This window comes from Penicillium pulvis (assembly GCF_028828015.1).
Source record: "Penicillium pulvis strain IBT 33274 chromosome Unknown contig_23_segment0_segment0, whole genome shotgun sequence".
NCBI lineage: Eukaryota > Fungi > Ascomycota > Eurotiomycetes > Eurotiales > Aspergillaceae > Penicillium > Penicillium pulvis.
In genome coordinates this window covers 502,633-520,634 of record NW_026643075.1, presented here as the reverse complement: position 1 = coordinate 520,634, position 18,002 = coordinate 502,633, and the positions used below count along the sequence as shown (strand labels likewise).

The following is an 18,002-nucleotide window of genomic DNA, read 5'->3' as shown; positions in this document are numbered from 1 at the left end:
ATATTTAGTTATTAGTGCTGAATAGATGTATGTTCTATGTATTATCGTCAATCGTCAAGCTTCCATCTCCACGGTTGTTCCTTTACCATGCCAACGGATTGCCCTGCTGCGTGCCCTGGTCGGCACGAGCCTCAACATCTTTCTCGCTTTCAAGATTGTCCTTGCCATCGCGTAGACCCTGGGAAGTCTGGAGGGCCTTGTCCAGGTCATAAGACTCAGTCAACAAACTGAATAGCAAAGCCACCCCGGAGATAGCACAGCAGACCACCCAGACAATGCGCAGACTGTCCGTATAAGCCTCCTTCAAATCCAACTTTGTTGCACCGTCAGCCATATTTTTGATCACCTGCACCAATCCCGATGCATCCTGACTGTAAGTGCTAGCCATCGGCGCAAGAGCGGGATACTTCAGCAGATTCTTGTACATCTGATTCTGGAAGATAACACCACCAACCGCGACTCCAATAGCCTGTCCCAAAGCGCGGAAGAAGCTGAACATAGCAACGGCGATAGCCAGGTGATCCGGCTCAGCAGATGCCTGGACTGCGTACCCGAGCGACGGGAACAGGACCCCAAGTCCTAATCCCGGGACGACGTTCAGCAGAATCCAGCCATAGGTACTCGTCTCCACCTTAATCAACCACATCAAACCCAGTCCAATGGTCGACACAGTCCAGCCTAGCCAGATAGCCCAGCGGTAGCGTCCCGTAATAGTGATCAAGATACCAACAACCATCGCACTGGGTGCAACGGTAAACGTCTCAGGGAAAAGAGCGACGCCCGAGAGGACGGGACTGAATTCCTTAACAGCTTCGTAATAGAGTGGTAGGTAGTAGAGCGTGCACCACAGAATCAGACCTTGAAGGACACTTCCAATGAAAGAAACCGTTGCTGTGCGGTTAACGAAGACCCGAGGCGGGATGATCGGGTCGGAAGCGAAACGGTATTCATAAAATGCGAAGACCAGGAGTCCTACTGCGCCGATGATCAAAGGGACGAGTGTGTGCCACGAGCTCCATGCGTAAGAGACACCGCCCCAGGTGATTGGGATAAGGAATGATGAGAGACTTCCGACGAACAGAATCGTTCCGATGTAGTCAATTTGGCGGATTTTCTCGACTAGAGAGCCAGGTAGAACCTTAAGGTTCAAGAAAAGGCAGACGAAGACCGCTCCGAAGGCGATGAAGGGAAAGTTGATGTAGAAGATCCAGCGCTGAAGCGAGTTGTCAGTATATTGCCCGGTTATTCTGTTGATTGCAGTTGTATTTTCTTACCCAAGTCACATTCTCGGCAAATCCTCCACCAAGAATAGGACCGGTGACTGATCCAAGACTCCACATCGCGCTCATAATTCCAAAGTATTGTCCACGATACCGCAGTGGCACGATATCGGTGATGATTACTTCACCTAAGGCAATGATACCACCGCCGCCCACTCCTTGGATAGTCCTGCCCACGAGCATATATGTGAAGTTCTTCGCAACTGCAGAGACGATTGCGCCAACACAGAAGAAGAGAATCGCGATTAGGACCATTGGGCGGCGGCCGAAGATGTTGGAGAGAGATGCGAAGCTTGGTTGGAATACTATTGGATATTAGCGATGAGCCTGGCGCGAACGAATAGCTAAATTGCATACCTGTAGAGCTTAGTAAGAAGGAAGTTCCACTCCAGAAGGCCTCGATCGCAGTTCCATTTAGTTGTTGGGAGATAGTCTAAACTCGTAAGCTTGAATCCCAAAATTGGCATCAAAACACTTACCGGTAAAGCTACTGAAAGGGAAGTCCCATCCAAAGCCGCCATCAATGTGAGCACAGCCAAAGTAAAAAACACGAGTACACCTCGTCGATCAAGCTTGAATGCATCATCTGGCGGTGGATCAGTTGTCATAACAGAAGACGGCCTGCTGTTATTCGTAAGAGGCGCCGGCTTCTCCGACCCATGGGACGAAGGATTGGCAGAAGATGTCATGTTGTTGAAGAATCTGAACGAGCACAGATCAAGAATAATATTTGCTGCCTGCACAACTAACGAATAATCGAACAAGGTAAGGGGGGAGCATCACAGAAAGCCTATATACATCAGACCGGATTTTAGCCGGACCCTTAACTCCCTCGTTAAAGAACCTAAGGATCCACAGATCTGATTACATCTTCATATTTAGAAAACAATTTACCCGTCACTAAGTTCCAGACCGGGATAAGCTCAACCCGATAGCCTCAAATAGCTGGTGAAGTGGTGTTGTAAAGTGGACCTTTGCGAATAAAAACGCGCCAAGAGTCGGGCTAACGACCCGCCGACACGGCGATCGGTGTAATCACCCTCGCAACGAACCGCGGACCCGCGGACAGAGTTGAATGTCCGGTCAAGCTTGAATGGGCCCAAGTTAATCTAAGTTAGATTGTGAGCTTCTTTGACCTAGACTTGTAAGCGTCGTTCCAAGGTTTTGGTCACGGTGACTATTGGAGGGAAGGAGTTGGTGTGTCGAAACTCGCCGATTCCCGGTGCTTATGGTTTTTATTCCCGACAAGTGTGCCAAACAGCCTTAATGTGTGTGCTGGTGTCGCGTTTACTAGAAGTCCGAAATAAGCTGATTATAAATTCGACGGTATACGAGACATCTGTCTTCAACTCGTTTGCATTTAAATGTCCGACTTCGTTGTCGTCAACTGGGCTAGACCTGCTGAAGCTGACATGGGCTCATTCTACAAATAGCAGGAAATATAAGGTCTGAGAAACCTCCATGCGAGACCACACCGCACTTTGCTCTACGTCTTTGTGAGGTCAGTGCAGCTTTGAAACTGGCCATATTGTGCCGTTACGTCACAGTGCCATGACAGGCTTAGACATCGGTGTCGCTCTAGAGAAGACAGCTCCTAATGCAGAGCCTGCCACTCACTCTGAACTATAGCCGGCAACTCAGCCACCAGACTCGGGCGCGAAGGCTTCCACCCCAGAAGCTCACGTGCGCGTCGGGCACGACCACGCGAATTCAAACCCCAGCTCAGCGACTCAAAGCCAGCGTATTTCTTGGCACTTTCCAAATCAATAGACTCAGCTTTCGCCTCTGGCAAGTACCCCAGCTTTGTGGCTACGTCCGCTGTCTGCTGGGCCAACTCCCCCCAGACGTGTTCCCCATTCTCGGTCAGATAGTAAGCGTCCGCACCCCAGAGCCCGTCATCAGTCCGGCCCGCAATCGCTGCATCAACGAGTAGCGAATAAACATCGCTCAAATCATGGATGTGGACATCATTCCAGATCGATTGCCCCGCTCCAATGATTGGTCCTTTTTGTAACTGGAGGGTCACTTTTGCTAGTTCGTAGACTTGTCGACCGCGTTGCGAGCATGGGCCACGGCCTCGACCTAGAGTAGTGGGTCAGTCGCTATCCTCACTAACATGGGAGGACTTTCAGGGATTACCGTAGATAGTAGGCGGGCAGATCAGAGCGGTTTTAAGTACATCTGCATGCTTCGCACCGGCCTCTAGGACGATCTGGTCTACATTGCGATGGAATGCATGGTCGGGAAGTGTGAGGAGTTCCTCTACCCCATCCCAGTCGTCGTACACTTTCTCGCTTTTGTTGCCGTAGGTACCGCTGTCGCTGTCTTCGAAGGTTAGAATCCCTGTTCCGCCTGTGTGTAGCAAGTAGCCAGGGTTCCCCGTCGTGTGGCCTGCTACTAGACCTGCAGTAATTGCCTTTGCAGCACCTGCATGGTCGGAGGCATCTGCGGCATCTTTTGTGCATTGATGTTAGCGATCTATTTGGTTCGATGAGACTTGCTGAGACCTACGGAGGACAATATCTGCTGCTGCGCTTTCTCGCTCTAGGAGTGCTGAGTCGTCAAGGTCACCCAGGACAATTCGGATGTTTGGATATTGGGCTTTGATCTGCTCCGCCTTATCTGTGCTGCGAACCAGTGCAGCGTAGGAAAGGTTCGGGTGCTTTGATACCAGGGCGGCTAAGGCGTCGCCGGCAATATAGCCAGTCACACCGGTGCTGTGGCCAGATCAGAACAGTACTCACAAATTGGATGATAGAACTAACAAAAAGATCTTAGTCATGTTGTGTGATTGGTTGAGGAATTTGGGTAGTTGTGTTTCAGACGACGTCAACACGTGAGGTCAGGACGCGTCGTGAATAGGTTAGTCTGTTGATAGATTCGCTAAATTTGGCGGACTGAAGATCTCCAAGCTCTCCTGACTTTGACATGCGATTTTGATTGATCGCTGGTGCTTTGGATGTCTTGCCTTGAATATCTTTCCTTCGACCCCGCATGAAGTCATCGAGAAATTTGTAAGCAAACAGTGGGGTTGAAGATCAAATTGCATCAACAACATGCTTTAAGGATTCATTCCTCTGGACTTTTAATGCATAGAGCGGAGGCCATGCCTTTTTCGTCATAGATCAGCAAGCTAAGCCTTGTCCATTGATGACCAATAAGGTCCATAAAGTATGTTCTTGAGCAGGTACCTCTGCTCCCACTATCCAGTGGAAGTGGGAGCTCAGGAAGGCCAAAGATTTGAAGCTTCGATTACTTATATTGGCAAACTGGAAAAGATGTCAAATTCGCGATGTGCCTTAAGTAATTTGCCTCATGCAGCCTGGCTCCTTAGCTTCCTGACAAGAACGGCTTCATAATAAGATGTATGAAGCCTCATTTGTTTTTGAAGTCAAGGAACAGCGTACATCGAATAGCCAAGGTTGGGATTTCAACAGTAATGAATCATCTAAATTTTCCTTAGACCAAGGAATTTCATTCACTGTGGTAAGGTCTCCTTCCAACCTGGCCACCTTCATTTTCGTCCTAGGCTTGCGCTTTGTTCTTCTATCTTCATCTAAGCGTAGTATTCCGATCATTGAAAATACATCCCACTGAGGATATTCACATGAAAACAAAGTTAAGCCCCCGCGCCTTCAATGCAACCCTGAATCAGACAAGAAAACGCCAAGCGGTATCCGAGGCGCCGGCCAAATCCAGCAATATCGGCCGAGTCTCGGCTTTAACATTCCAAGCTACACGAATTTTTTCATCATCTCAATCTTCATCGCAATAAAAACGAAAGCCATATCATAACACTTATATTTATCCAGTTTCTCAAACTAAACACAAATTAAGCAAACTTGCCCAGGTGGAGGACCACATTCTCCCGCCTCAATCAGATCATATGGATACGACCCATCAACCTAAACCCGAGCAGCTTGCGTGGCCCACATACTAGTCCTATTCCAAGCAACTATCTCCAACAAACTAATCAAGCACCAATCAAATTCCTCTATCCGGATGAGAATTCTTCCTCAACCCACAAAGCACGCCCTTTCATATCAACCCCTCACCCCATCCGTCCCAGTCTGGCCATCCTCGGAGAAAGGAAGTTCGGAACCCATTGGGCACTTATCGAGTCATGCTCATGTGTATTGCGTTGTATATTTCAATTGATAATGGGTTTTTCTCCTCACAATTCCGCGGATGTTAGTGCTAGTTGGAATTCGGTCCTTGGCTGTTAAACCCGCCTGATTAGATTTATCTCTACGCAATGTAATGAGTTTCTCGCTTGTCTACTAGTTTTCTCCGCGGAGACCTCCGTTTACCGCTGGAAAAGCTCCCCGCTAGATACATACTCAGGTAGATACATGTATACAAGCGGAGGAGGTCTCCATCCCACCCGCCGTGCTCGGTCTCGGTGTTTCCCTTTCCTTGGCGAGAGCTTAGCTCGGTTGCAGCTAGCCAACTTTTCCTTCTTGTCATACATGTATCTGCAGAGGTATATAAGACCCGCCGAGGTGGGGTAAGGAGTGGAAAATTTTTAACCTAATGTTTTGATTGATTTTACTTTTCTCTATTCCGTACCCGAAATTGTCAGCCCTCGTGTATCAACTAAATCAAGATGTCTAGCGAGGACGACTCGATAACACCGCGTCGGAATATCGAAGCACAGAGTGCGTTCGCTTCCACGCTGGTGAATGATGTTGAAAAAGGCGAGCCGTCCAAATATGGCGTTCGCTCTGAGAAGGAGCATAAGAACTTATTTGGAGTGAAGATTGATACACCTGAGACTCATGCTGGAACTGATGCTGTTTTTGCGGCTAAGGCTCAGCTGCTTAACCAGGCTTTATTGGATGTTGGAATGGGAAAGTACCAGTGGCTTCTTTTCTTGATGACTGGTGTGGGATGGTTCCTTGATAGTGTAAGTTAACCAAGCCCTTTTATCTCTCCATGGGATACTTACGTTGGTAGTTCTGGGTTATGTCTTTCTTTGTTATTGCTCCATCTGCTAGTAATGAAGCTCAGTTCTTCTTCTCAGGCAATAATGAAGATTACCTCTTTATTACTTTGTTTGTTGGGTTGACTGTTGGTGGAACGCTCTGGCCGATGATGTCTGACGTGCTGGGTCGGAAGTGGATGTTCACGAGCACCATCGTGCTTATGGGCATGGGAGGTTTGGTTGGTGCAGGTATGCCTTCATTCACTGGACTCTCCGTTGTAGGATTTGTCGTTGGCTTTGCTGTGGCCGGTAACAAGAGTGTTGATGCGATGATCCTTTTGGAGTCACTCCCTGCATCTCATCAATTCTTGGTCGCCATGCAGGGTGTGTTCTGGGGGTTGGGACAATTGGTTGCGTCTGCTGTGGGCTGGTGAGTGATGAAAACAGAATCGGCTTAGGATTCCAGTACTAATTGACTGCAGGGCTTTCATTGCTATTTACACCTGTGGTACTGGTCCCGGCGAGAAGAGCGGTGCATACTCAGTCACCAGCCACAAGCGTGCGCACTCCGGCTCCTCGAGCAGCAGCAGCAGCAGTAGCAGTGCCTCTTGCCACTACGTCAGTAACAAAGGCTGGAGATATGTCTGGTGGACCTTTGGATGCATCACTCTGTTCCTGTATCTCTGCCGTTTCGCACTGGCCTTCTACGAGACCCCTAAATTCCTGCTCGCTCGTCGCCGTGATGCAGAGGCTACCCAGCTGGTCAAGGATATTGCTCAACACAACAAGCGACAGACCTGGATCACCGAAGCTTCCTTCGCACGTATCGATTCCACAATCGATGGATCCGAAGCTGAGCTGCGCACCAAGTCTCGAACCAAGGCTCTGGTGTCATCCATCGGTCCCATCGGAACCTTATGCCTTACCCTTCTGTGGGCGATCATGGGTCTAACATTCATCCTTTACAAGACCTACATCGGCAACTACCTTGCTGAGCACAGCGGAGTGGGCAAAGTCACATCCACGACAGTCGATACCCCGTACCTATACAGTCGTTATGTGTATATCGCCATCTGCGCCATCCCAGGCCCACTCGTTGCGGCTCTTCTAATGGAGGTCAAGGGTATCGGACGCAAGTATACTGGTGCTGGAATCGCATTCTTGACTGGATTGTTCATGCTAGTCTCTGCTGTCTCCAAGTCTCGAAATGCACTCCTTGGCTTTGAGTGTGTTCTAAGCTTCTTGCACTTTGCCGGCTTTGCGACGCTCACCATTTACACTGTTGAGGCCTTCCCTACCCCGACTCGTGGATTCTCGCTTGGATTTATGGGCTTCTTCTGGGGTCTCTTTGGAATGATTGCCTGCATCATCACTACGTTTGATAGCACTGTTGTGTCAGGCGGCGGACCTGTTTGGTTCTGTGGTGCTATCTGGTTTGTCATGGTCGGTGCTTGGGTTGCTTTGCCCGAGACACAGGCTAAAGCATCTGCTTAAACAAAGATATCTATGCATCACGCATTACATGGATGAAATGGGATATGAATATGAGAAATGGGTATATAGGCTTGCCAGTCGTTTTTAACTGGTATTCAGTTTTGACATAGCCACCTTAATAGTGATTTAATGACCGGGTACTTCCAGCATTTTATAACCAGCCCATGAAGACCGTAGTAAAATCCTAGCCGCGAAGTTTCAATGTTGAGCTGGCCGAATCATACTCAACTGCTCATAACCAGGGAACGGCGAAAATGACTCGTACGGCTTAAACCCGTTCTTCTCATACATGAACTTTCCTTCAGGGGAGCTGGAAAGGAAGACCTCAACACTCTCTTCATCCGCCCTAGCCAATCCCCACTTCAGCAATTTAGAAGCAAGACCTCGTCCCTGGTAAGAAGGGTGGACTCCCAATAGCTCAAGATCTGCACCAGTCAGTAATGTAACAGGACGGTATGATGTCCTAGCGAGAGCAAATCTCACAATAATGAGGCCGATCTCCCATCAACCTATGATGATGATCACCCATAGTCCCAAAAAACAATTCGCAAAGTTCCTTATCGCTTCCCACAGGCCACCCGCCCACGGCATCATCGGACCGCAGATCCCGATCTGCAGCGGCGTGATAGGGGCGGACCCATTTCGCGAATGCGACGGGCTTCCCATTGTCATCTGTCGCTTTCAAGATAACTTCATGCTCTGATGCAAGTCCCTTGGCATTCAGGAAACTGTCAGCTAACCACTTTCTCACTTCTGCTGTGGGTGGGAACAGGGTTCTGTTGAAAGGATCTGAGAATGCCGCTAGGAAAACCTCTGTGAGGTCCTGGGCGTCGGTGGGGATTGCATCGTGGAGCTCTAGCATTTTGATCTGATGTTTGTGCTCTATTTCGTGTGTTATTTGTTTGAGATATTGAAGTTGGACGTTCTTCGCTGCTGTATCTGGTGGAACTGTTTTCGGGTCGATTCTGTCGCGGCGGGCGCCGGAATTGGATTTTGCGTGGGTCGCGGAAAAATTTACCTTACACGCTGGAACTTTGCGATGGTCAAATTGTTGGCTGATGACGTTGGTTTAATTCGTTGCTTATGTGTAGAGTGTCTTAGACATCTTTCCTTTTTCTTTATGGTCTCACGGCCGAATACTCCGAGGCTAAAAATTTGCTGATCTGTGCGCACGTCGAGCCAAGCCTTTGCGACACCTAGCTATGGAGTAAGTGCCAGCCGTCAATTCTGAAGGATGTATAGTTGTTATGATAAAGAATTTTGGTATATATTTAGACATTATAACATGATTAACCATGTCCATCGTAATAATTTGTGGCCTGCCCAGTTGGACACGTCTAGGTTTCATTTCCCGGAAGTATCGACTTGAACACCAATCATTCACCGTGATTAAAGTCGTAATAACTTATAGCATAATATGAACTTCTCCAGACAGTTGTCGAGAACTTGTGAAGAAGCCACGAATCCCTCACTAGCCAATGGGTCGGGACCCTACTTCACTTGACCGAGCCATCGGGTTGGCAGGACAGGCAACCGAATGGTCGTAGTGTGGGTGTTGATTCAAGTGAGGAAGCGATCAGGCGCAAGGGCTTAATTCTGCTCAAACGTCTTCTCAGGAATAGTGATTGGACTAACTGGTTCCTCATCGTGCGGATGCAACGCCGTAGAACGCTTCGCCGGGGTCGTCGAAGGCCGTTGACCACTGAGCTCATTGTGCGTAGGAAGAAGAGACCGACGGATCCTCGGATCATCTGGCTGCTGTGTTTGGGTATCACCAGCACTCCGCGACGTTTCCATTTCCGATTTCAAGCTTTGGTACATGCTCTCCACGATAAAGACTTCTTCTTGCACGTCGAGATCAATACCCACCAAGCAGAATTCACGTTCGCGTTGTTCAATATATTCGCGGATATGCTTCCACTTGTTTTGGTAGCCTTTCAGGCGATCTGGAAGACCAGAACCACGCAGGTAGGTCAGGATACCAGCCACAATAGTGTTGATGGCGCCGAATGCTGTGATGGCGGAGTGTGGACCACTTGCTGCACCCAAGGCCGTCAGGGCCGCGGCGACGACGATCTGGATACCCAAACATACATTAATCATGTAGTTGAAGAGACGATATCCCCGCGCGGCTTTGGTTTCATTGCGAATGACACGCGTATAAATACCGACGTTGGGTGCGCTTCGGAGAAGATGGCCTCCCTGAGTAAGAGCCGGGACGCTGTCGATACCAGTCAAGGCGCGGAAAATAAGCAGCTTGTCGTTGGCTGGAATGAGTGCTTCGGGTTGGCTCGTCCTGATATTCCATCGTTGCCCTTCCACGTCGCTATTGTTTGCGAAACCGCTACTTTTCCGAGCCGCTGCGGCGGTAGCGTGTGCGGCCATGGGTGGGTATGCGTCCTCGTGGCGATTGAGAGCGGCCTCGACCAGTCGGCGTAGAAGAGTCTTGTCTTTTTGAGGTTGGGCCATAGCGAGGCGTGCACGGCGTAAACTCTGACCTGGGAAACAAAAGGAAAATCCAGATCGCAACGCGTCACAGCGGAGGAAAAAGGGGGAAGCACTCCATTTGTAGTCGCGAATGACAGCCAGGTCTAGTCCCGCTGTGCATATGACATCGTGCTAAGTGCATATGCGAAATGGACTGACGGCTAAAATGGAGTCTGCACTGCACCAAAGCGCGAATGGAACCATGATGAGCGTGATTTGATACCGAATGTGGCAAGCAAGAGAAGCCAAAGCTGCAGGGTCTGGTGGGAAGGTGGGTGCATACTCTCGATCTTAATTATGACAGGTCGGGCACCATGGAACTGGACGTCGAGCAACAACCCGCGCATACGACGGCTGAACCTTATGGACGAACCAGCCGAGCAACAAGGACCTGAAATGCAGTCCAGGGCTTGGCTATACAGTCGTGGCGTTAATTGCGGTGAAGATCTGCACGGGATACCTCGTGAATCAAGAAATCAAGAAATCAAGAACGGTGGGGTCCAGATCAATGCAGTCACGGTTCATCGTGATCGGCCATAGGAGAGTATCGATCGTACGGCCTCGGCCGTCGCCATTAGGGGTAGAACATCAGGGGTCGAAGTGCTGAGTCAAGATCGACGGCGAATCGATGCAACCTCGTGGCCCGTCAAGGTTACAAAATGTTGATAATTTGTCATTTCCAATAAGATCTATGCTCAGGGTCCAGTCGGAAAATTCTTGAGATTGGCATTCTGCAGAAGCTCGGGAATGAGCGTGAACCGAGTGGAGCAACTCACACGGGACGTCAGCTCCACTCGCACGGGGACTGCAAAGTGCCGTTTATCCACCTTGTTCGCGCGCCCCTTGAGAATCGGTGCACAGGGAATCGGCAGGTTCCTTGATCTCGATCGTATGGCTGATCGGGAACTTGTGCCAACCATACATTATTCGGCGCTCTATCGTCCACTAACACGGAGTCCCACTAATTAGCGTGGATCTTGAAGAAGTGTAATGGGCTACGCGATGAAAAGGGGGACTTGTTTTCGGGTTTTGATTGTCCGTCTTTTTCATGATTCTTGAGTTCCATGATTGGCCTAAACTGGATGCGCTAAGAACAAATGGGATGAGGCTAAGCCTGTGTGTATAGGAGCTTTGTCTTGGCGAAGTTGTTGATAAGGGGCTAGATCTCTAAAGGGAAAAAGATGCTGCTCTATGTATGAGCAGCCAGACTATGGAAACTTGCCCGAAATACAATACTTGGTAGCTCATTCTAATTTTTGGTCTGAGCTTATACCCTGTATTGAAATTCTTGCTGTTACAATCTTCACACCTCGGAGCGTGAGGGTATTGGAGGAGAAACCGGAGGCACAGGTGGATGATCATCCCAGAGCGAGGTACTTCTGCACAGGTTACAAATAAACTTCGCTTGCAAATTATATAGCTACTAGTATTGCCCAGGTGTATCGTCACGGAGGGAAGAAGGACACTAAACACACATGGTCAACTGGTGAAATATCCCGGGTGGTCTTCTGACAAATGCGAATTCACGTTCCCCGAGCTCATCCATGGCTCGGATCCAATCGGATTTTCTCGTCCCCACTATTGTTTCGAGAACATTTCGAAGGCAGAGTAAACAGATTCAAACGTGCATTCAGCGTACATGTAAATATGGACCTAGGCTGATTGGCCAAGGGACCGCATCGTACCTTAATGCCATACTTATCAGGCAGCAATACAACCTCGCGCAATCCAGCACCATAATGCACTCACTAATGACCATTTTCTCTCCACAACGGGATAGCGAATCACATTATCAGTTCTTTATCAGCAGCCTCGCCTATCACCGACTCTAAGCTTCAAACGGCTGCGGGGCCCCCACCCCGCCTTCCATTGACATGTTAAAAATGGGAATGCGCGTCTCGCAAATTTTAATATCTCTACCTGTTACATCACTGCATTGTCAATATGGGTGAAGCGCCACTGCCCAGAGAGCATGTGCTCATTATTCTGAATTACAAGCTGTCTGACTCGCTGGTGGAGGCTATTCGTCAGAAATTTGCTGATGTCGAGTGTACCATCTTTCCCGCCACTCTGGGCTCCAAGGTACCAAGTGGTATGTCAAGACCTGAAAGAATGAAACTCGCTATCAATGACTAACTATCGCGTGTAGAGTTGTTCCGCAAGGCGACAATCCTTGTCACATATGTCAACTTGCCGGAACCCGAGGATGCCGAGAAGTAAGCAATCGAGGACCCTTATCTCCGTGGTCGGTCTAACATACGCACAGCTTGAAGCTCGTCCATACATTCTCTGCGGGCCTGGATCACCTCATGAACAATCCTATCTTGAAGAGTGGTCTTATCCCATTCACTACCAGTTCTGGTATCCACGGCCCGCCAATTGCAGAATGGACCATCATGAACTGGCTTGTCTCCGCTCGCAATTACAATGTGATGTATGAGGCGCAGAAGGAGCACAAGTGGGATAAAGACACACCATGGATGCAGACCAATTACGACCAAGTTGGCAAGAAGGTTGGAATTCTTGGATATGGAAGTATTGGCCGACAGAGTATGTCCGACGTCCTCAAATTAGCGCGAAGCAAACTTGCTAACTGCTGCCAGTTGCCCGTGTATCTCAAGCAATGGGAATGACTGTCTACGCCTACACAGCTTCTCCACGCCCAACACCCGAGTCACGCCACGACAACGGGTTTATCGTCCCGGGAACCGGTGATCCTGAGGGAACTATCCCCGTATCTTGGCACCATGGCACAGACAAGAGTTCTATCCATGAATTCCTCTCGCTTGGATTAGATCATCTAGTCGTTTCTGTCCCGCTTACCCCTCAGACAACCCATCTATTGGGCCCCGAGGAGTTTGCGCTCTTAGCCGAGAACTCGAAGAATCCTGGCATCAAGCCATACCTGACCAACATCTCGCGTGGAAAGGTGCTTGATCAAGACGCGCTGATTGAGGCTTTGAAGTCTGGGCAGCTAGGCGGTGCGGCACTTGACGTTACAAACCCTGAACCATTGCCTGCAGATCACCCTCTTTGGGATGCGCCGAATGTGCAGATTAGTCCGCACATCAGTGGATCGGGTAGAGAGTATTTCTGGCGCTCACTCCAGATTGTTAGAATCAACTTAGACCGCAAGGCGAAGGGGTTGCCTTTAATTAACCAATACGGAGGAAAGGGTTATTAGGAACCGATTCAATCTTCAAATAGAATATAATTGCATTATTTTGCGAATTCACGACAGGTTGTATCTAGTCCTCACAACTTCCTCTGCGAAAGCACCCATAACTCCGCAGCTACAGATAGCCAAAGCCCACGGGTTGATCAAGTCTTTGAATGACGGCCAGAAACTGTTTTTCTCACGCTGCCATTCTCGGAGTTGTGTAAGCTTCTCTGCGTCAGTGGCTTGGTACCTCTCTTCTTGACTAGCCTCGGTCTGCTTGTCACCGCCGACACATCGGAGAAATAGATAGTTCGCGAGTGGGCCGAGGAGAATGACGGGATTGAAGGAGTTTGCCAAGTTGAGGACGGCGAATGAGATGTGCACGAGAGTATCGCCAAGGTAGCTATTGGGATTAGTAAGGTGTATAAAAAGACACCGAAGCTTGAGAAGCACTTACTTCGGATGTCGGACTAGACTCCACACTCCGTGTCGACATAGATCGGTCCGCTCTCCGCGATGAAGCTCCAGTTGAGTATCGGACATGACCTCCAGTGCAAACCCAGCACTGAACAGACCAACGCCAAAGGCGCGAATTGTGTTCAAACTTTTCGCACCGAGAGAAACAGTAGACCCACTCAAGTTGAGTGGCAAAGTAAAAGGCAACGAAATGATGCTCAGGATAGCAGCCTCCGGGAGGAACACTTTGAACAATGCCGTTCTCCAGAACTCAGGGTCTTTCTTGCATGCCTCGTACCTCGAATCATCTTTTCCACGAGTCACAGATCGACGCGCAATACGGGCAAATAGTCTCATGCCCCAAACAGTAACGGATCCAATGAGAAGCTTCTCGGTCCAGCTGAGCTTGCCCCAAGCGGTGCTAAATGTAACATTATTTTCATACATATCTCGGCCGACGGCACTCCACCACGCGTTAAGGACTTGGCTTGATGGCCATAGCCAGTCTTTTAGCTCGACGCGGTCGGTTTTCTTGGCCGCTACAAACGTTGCAATCGAAAGGCTGGAGTAAAGGCTGAATGAGGGAAGGATTGTGGATTTCAATAATCCGATATTGCTGGTGGTTCCTTGTCCTTCATGGGGGAATTTATGGAATGGAGGTGGTTGGAGAGGATTGGTGGACCTCGGTCCATGTTCCTTCATTGTATTTACCACATTCATGTTGCCCAGGCCCCCAATTGGCTTCGTACTGAAGTAACGATTTTGAGGCGATAAAGAAAGAAAGTTGGCGCTGGTGAAGTGGTGCTCATGCCCAGGGCTGGTGATGTCAATATTATGTAACTCGCATGCCTCGGGATGTCTCATCCGCAAATCCCGATCAGGTTTATAGGCGATCATAATTTGTAAAACAGAAAAATTCATTGGGATAAAGCAGTAGAGTATATAGAGTAGTGTACATGCTGTATATAGTCTTGAACAAGCGTCAAGCGCATTGTTGGAGGTAATATAGGATTCACTTCCTAAACCCAACGCGGGTTTCAGGGCCAACAAATATTAGGAATCAAAAAGCTTGAGATGATCAAGGAAGGCAGGAACATCGATCTTCAAATCAGCTGGTCGTGGCTCCTTCCTAGCGTCGTGTCTCTTCTTGATCATGGCATTAAGTCTAACATTCCAGGCTGGCGCTTGCGATTCCACAACAGATGCGGAAAGTTTATCGTCCTTTCTGTCATGCGTATAAGAATCATGCGGAGTCATAATATTGAAAACCCTTTTCACATGCGATAAATCAGATGATATGGATAAACCAAGATCATGGACATCGTACCCTTCGGGTATATTTTCGAAAGGCAATTTCTTGCTAGGAATCCGCCGGATCTTGCTGTCATCTTTAGCCAAACCTCGAGCATTTTGGCGAATAAGAAACTCTCTTGGGTCGTTAGGAGGAAAAGAGCCGATGTGATCTGCTTCTGCAGCAAATGGACGATCTGATGCCAAAGCAGCCTTTGCCTTCAGATACCGATTGTGATGCGGCCCATGAGAACTAGCTTGGGAGCTTGATGACGTATTATTGGTGGCCTGGCGGGCGCGGTAATTTTGAATCGCTTCTTTCTTGCGTCTCTCAAAATCAAGAGCTTTTTCAATCTCTGAATGACTATCCGGATTGAATCCTTCTCGAAGATTGGCGGCCCACCTCTCCAGAACCGGGAATCCCCGACCACTGTCCATGGAGCCTTGATAACCAGCTTCACCGGTGGTTTGCTCCTGTTGAGATGTTGGAGGCGACTGATCTTCTGATACATTCTCCTTTTGTCCAGAACTGTCCTTGTCGACCGCATTGTCACGTTCGAGATCCGTAGACTGAGTCCCGAACCTCTCACGGGCAAGCTGGGAAATAGTTGGAATGGCTTCCTCTTGTGCAGTCAGCTCCATTGATTCTTCGCCGGGAGAGAGTTGCGTAGTCCGGGTAAACCAGGTGTCGAGCGCCCCATTGCCATAGCGTTCTTTATCACGCTGTCTTGCCGCCTTTCTGGAACTACTTATTGAGTTTGTCTGAGTTGGAGAGCCTTGTGACTCTTGTATTTGGGACTGCCGTTGCTGGTTGATAGGAGATGTTGATACTAGCCGTGAGATAGGGGGACTTATGAGTTCGGGACTCTCAGGGAGTGATCGTTGGTCATGTCTGTGGGGCATGGTCGGGGAAATATTCTCCGACGATGAGCCAGCCCATGCAAGTTCTGGACTAATGGGCTGAGGAGCAAGCTCCCTTCTTGGGGTGCGTAGTGATGCATTCATACCCGTGACAGACCAAGGGTTAATAGAATGAGGTCTTCCAGTTGATGCTGAGCGCGTTGCTGCTTCTTGACTGGATTGACTTATGCAAGTGGCTGTTTGAGACTGAACTTCCGAATGTGGAGTCCCCTGGATGACAGCAGACTGAACGGGGTTCTCCCCCATCTGCCTATATTTCGTGGAGGGGTCGGTCAAGGGTCTTCGAGCCAACATGATATCAAATCCATCGCTCTTTTTGGCACGGGAAGATTTGCCTTTCACTGGACTTTTTGGCTGAGGATTCTCGAGTGGTCCATAGTGGTCACTGAATAGATCCTCGACCAGGGAAACTACAAGGTCTCGTTCCTCGAAGAGAACGTCATCTTTACCTGGCTCAATGTTAACATCATATGAGCCCCGTGGACAGCTAAGTTGGAGACACAGAAAAGGATCGATGATCGACCTCGTTACTGCATGTTTTGACACGCTAGCACGGATGTAAGATTTGAAGAGTCTTGCAATTTCCTGACCAATGCCCGCGGTAGCAGACAATGGCCGCCCATCAACACTGATGTATTGCCCCGAGTTATTGATTTTGGAGATGTCTGCCAAGGTCAGCATGTCGCCTGAGCAGTCGACGATGGATATTACTGTACCTGAATCTGGGCGTGGAAGAAAAGCCACAATGTCATATATATATTTATTTAGGTCACTTTGCAATGCTGAAGATTCATGTGAAAGCTTTTTGATCACACAACACGATGATAACTCTCGACCGAAAGTCTTGACGGCCGCATCGGAGAGTGTCGCATCAGCACTTGGTGCATACATCCAGTTCTGATTTTCATTTTTCGCTTTAAGAACTTTCAACGAGAACCTTTTAGATGGCTGAGCAATGACGTAAGCTTGAATAAGCCTTTTGATTTTCGTGAGGATCTTGGTAGCATTCTTCAAGACCAACTGTCTGCGGACAGGAATGTGCTTGAGAAAGTGAACAATACGCAGAGTCGTGCCGACCGGGTGAGATGCCGGCTGGGACCTTCTAGAGCGTTAGTTAACCGGGAAAACGATGAATTGTACCAAACACCACTTACTGGGATAATTGCCCGTCCCTTTCGTACTTCAGACACGACCCGGTAACTTCTGAAGCAATACGGGTGGTGATGGTGATGCCACCAGACATGTCAGCCACGCTGGCCAATGCCTCACCACGAAAGCCGAAGGATGTCCCGCCGACATTTTTTAGATCATCGAGAGTTTGAATCTTGCTGGTATATGTGTGCCTGCACACGTATGGGTAGTCCTCAGCTGGGATTCCATGTCCGTTGTCCTTGAGCTGTATCAGATCCACGGTGTTTGACGAGATTTCAATCAATATTGAAGATGAACCAGCATCCAAAGAATTGTCGATGAGTTCCTTGACCACAGAACAAGCATCTGCGATCACAGATGTAGATCCGATTGCCCTGGCTGTGGCTGGGGGGAGGGCCTCAATCGGCATTGTGGGTGCTGTATATCAAACATACATGGCTTTGATCCCATCGAATATTTGATTGAGATGGAATATACCATACGAAGAAAGCATCCTGGGAACAACAAATAATATTGTGAGAACTGAGAAATCGAGAAATGGACCTGATTCAGTTCGAAGTCGCAAACTTAGTCAGCGAAAGCGGTGGCAATCAGTATTTGGTGCGATGTCTTGATCACCGTGTGGCCAAGTTGAAAAGTTCGGAAGAGCATTACTTCCAGAAGACTATGTGTTCATACAGGCCAAGTAAAACGATTTTCCATGTTGATGTCATGTGTCTGGTCAATCGTCCGATCGATCTTCTGAAGTGGGGATCTGCAGGCTTCCCCGCTGGATTTGCCCTCCCAGCGTTTGCGATCTCGACCACGGAATGTAGGTAGATTCACGAGTAGTGCAGTT

At 48.9% G+C, this 18,002-nt stretch overlaps 8 protein-coding genes across 8 annotated transcripts; 2 read left to right on the top strand and 6 right to left on the bottom strand.

The window, feature by feature from the left end:
- Nucleotides 1-82: 82 nt before the first annotated feature.
- N7503_004465 (uncharacterized protein) lies at nucleotides 83-1,969 on the bottom strand (the record flags this gene model as incomplete). The annotated part of the gene is made up of 4 exons (XM_057064012.1): nucleotides 83-1,213; nucleotides 1,275-1,585; nucleotides 1,638-1,713; nucleotides 1,760-1,969. The coding sequence occupies 4 exons, from the start codon at nucleotides 1,967-1,969 to the stop codon at nucleotides 83-85; spliced, it is 1,728 nt and encodes a 575-aa protein (XP_056921755.1).
- A 905-nt stretch (nucleotides 1,970-2,874) lies between these two features.
- On the bottom strand, nucleotides 2,875-4,062 carry N7503_004464 (uncharacterized protein; the record flags this gene model as incomplete). Its single annotated transcript, XM_057064011.1, has 4 exons — nucleotides 2,875-3,362; nucleotides 3,420-3,734; nucleotides 3,792-3,997; nucleotides 4,046-4,062. 4 exons carry the CDS (start codon nucleotides 4,060-4,062, stop codon nucleotides 2,875-2,877), a joined length of 1,026 nt encoding a protein of 341 aa, XP_056921754.1.
- A 1,824-nt stretch (nucleotides 4,063-5,886) lies between these two features.
- On the top strand, nucleotides 5,887-7,698 carry N7503_004463 (uncharacterized protein; the record flags this gene model as incomplete). The annotated part of the gene is made up of 3 exons (XM_057064010.1): nucleotides 5,887-6,186; nucleotides 6,237-6,634; nucleotides 6,687-7,698. The coding sequence occupies 3 exons, from the start codon at nucleotides 5,887-5,889 to the stop codon at nucleotides 7,696-7,698; spliced, it is 1,710 nt and encodes a 569-aa protein (XP_056921753.1).
- Nucleotides 7,699-7,896: 198 nt separating this feature from the next.
- Nucleotides 7,897-8,560, bottom strand: N7503_004462 (uncharacterized protein; the record flags this gene model as incomplete). Its single annotated transcript, XM_057064009.1, has 2 exons — nucleotides 7,897-8,123; nucleotides 8,182-8,560. 2 exons carry the CDS (start codon nucleotides 8,558-8,560, stop codon nucleotides 7,897-7,899), a joined length of 606 nt encoding a protein of 201 aa, XP_056921752.1.
- A 728-nt stretch (nucleotides 8,561-9,288) lies between these two features.
- Nucleotides 9,289-10,167, bottom strand: N7503_004461 (uncharacterized protein; the record flags this gene model as incomplete). The annotated part of the gene is made up of 1 exon (XM_057064008.1): nucleotides 9,289-10,167. The coding sequence occupies one exon, from the start codon at nucleotides 10,165-10,167 to the stop codon at nucleotides 9,289-9,291; it is 879 nt and encodes a 292-aa protein (XP_056921751.1).
- A 1,936-nt stretch (nucleotides 10,168-12,103) lies between these two features.
- Nucleotides 12,104-13,369, top strand: N7503_004460 (D-isomer specific 2-hydroxyacid dehydrogenase family protein; the record flags this gene model as incomplete). Its single annotated transcript, XM_057064007.1, has 4 exons — nucleotides 12,104-12,277; nucleotides 12,335-12,401; nucleotides 12,452-12,735; nucleotides 12,789-13,369. Exons 1-4 carry the CDS (start codon nucleotides 12,130-12,132, stop codon nucleotides 13,367-13,369), a joined length of 1,080 nt encoding a protein of 359 aa, XP_056921750.1. The 5' UTR covers nucleotides 12,104-12,129.
- A 48-nt stretch (nucleotides 13,370-13,417) lies between these two features.
- N7503_004459 (DUF1295 domain protein) lies at nucleotides 13,418-14,503 on the bottom strand (the record flags this gene model as incomplete). Its single annotated transcript, XM_057064006.1, has 2 exons — nucleotides 13,418-13,748; nucleotides 13,803-14,503. 2 exons carry the CDS (start codon nucleotides 14,501-14,503, stop codon nucleotides 13,418-13,420), a joined length of 1,032 nt encoding a protein of 343 aa, XP_056921749.1.
- Nucleotides 14,504-14,854: 351 nt separating this feature from the next.
- N7503_004458 (putative DNA mismatch repair protein) lies at nucleotides 14,855-17,573 on the bottom strand (the record flags this gene model as incomplete). The annotated part of the gene is made up of 2 exons (XM_057064005.1): nucleotides 14,855-17,111; nucleotides 17,167-17,573. The coding sequence occupies 2 exons, from the start codon at nucleotides 17,571-17,573 to the stop codon at nucleotides 14,855-14,857; spliced, it is 2,664 nt and encodes an 887-aa protein (XP_056921748.1).
- Nucleotides 17,574-18,002: the final 429 nt, after the last annotated feature.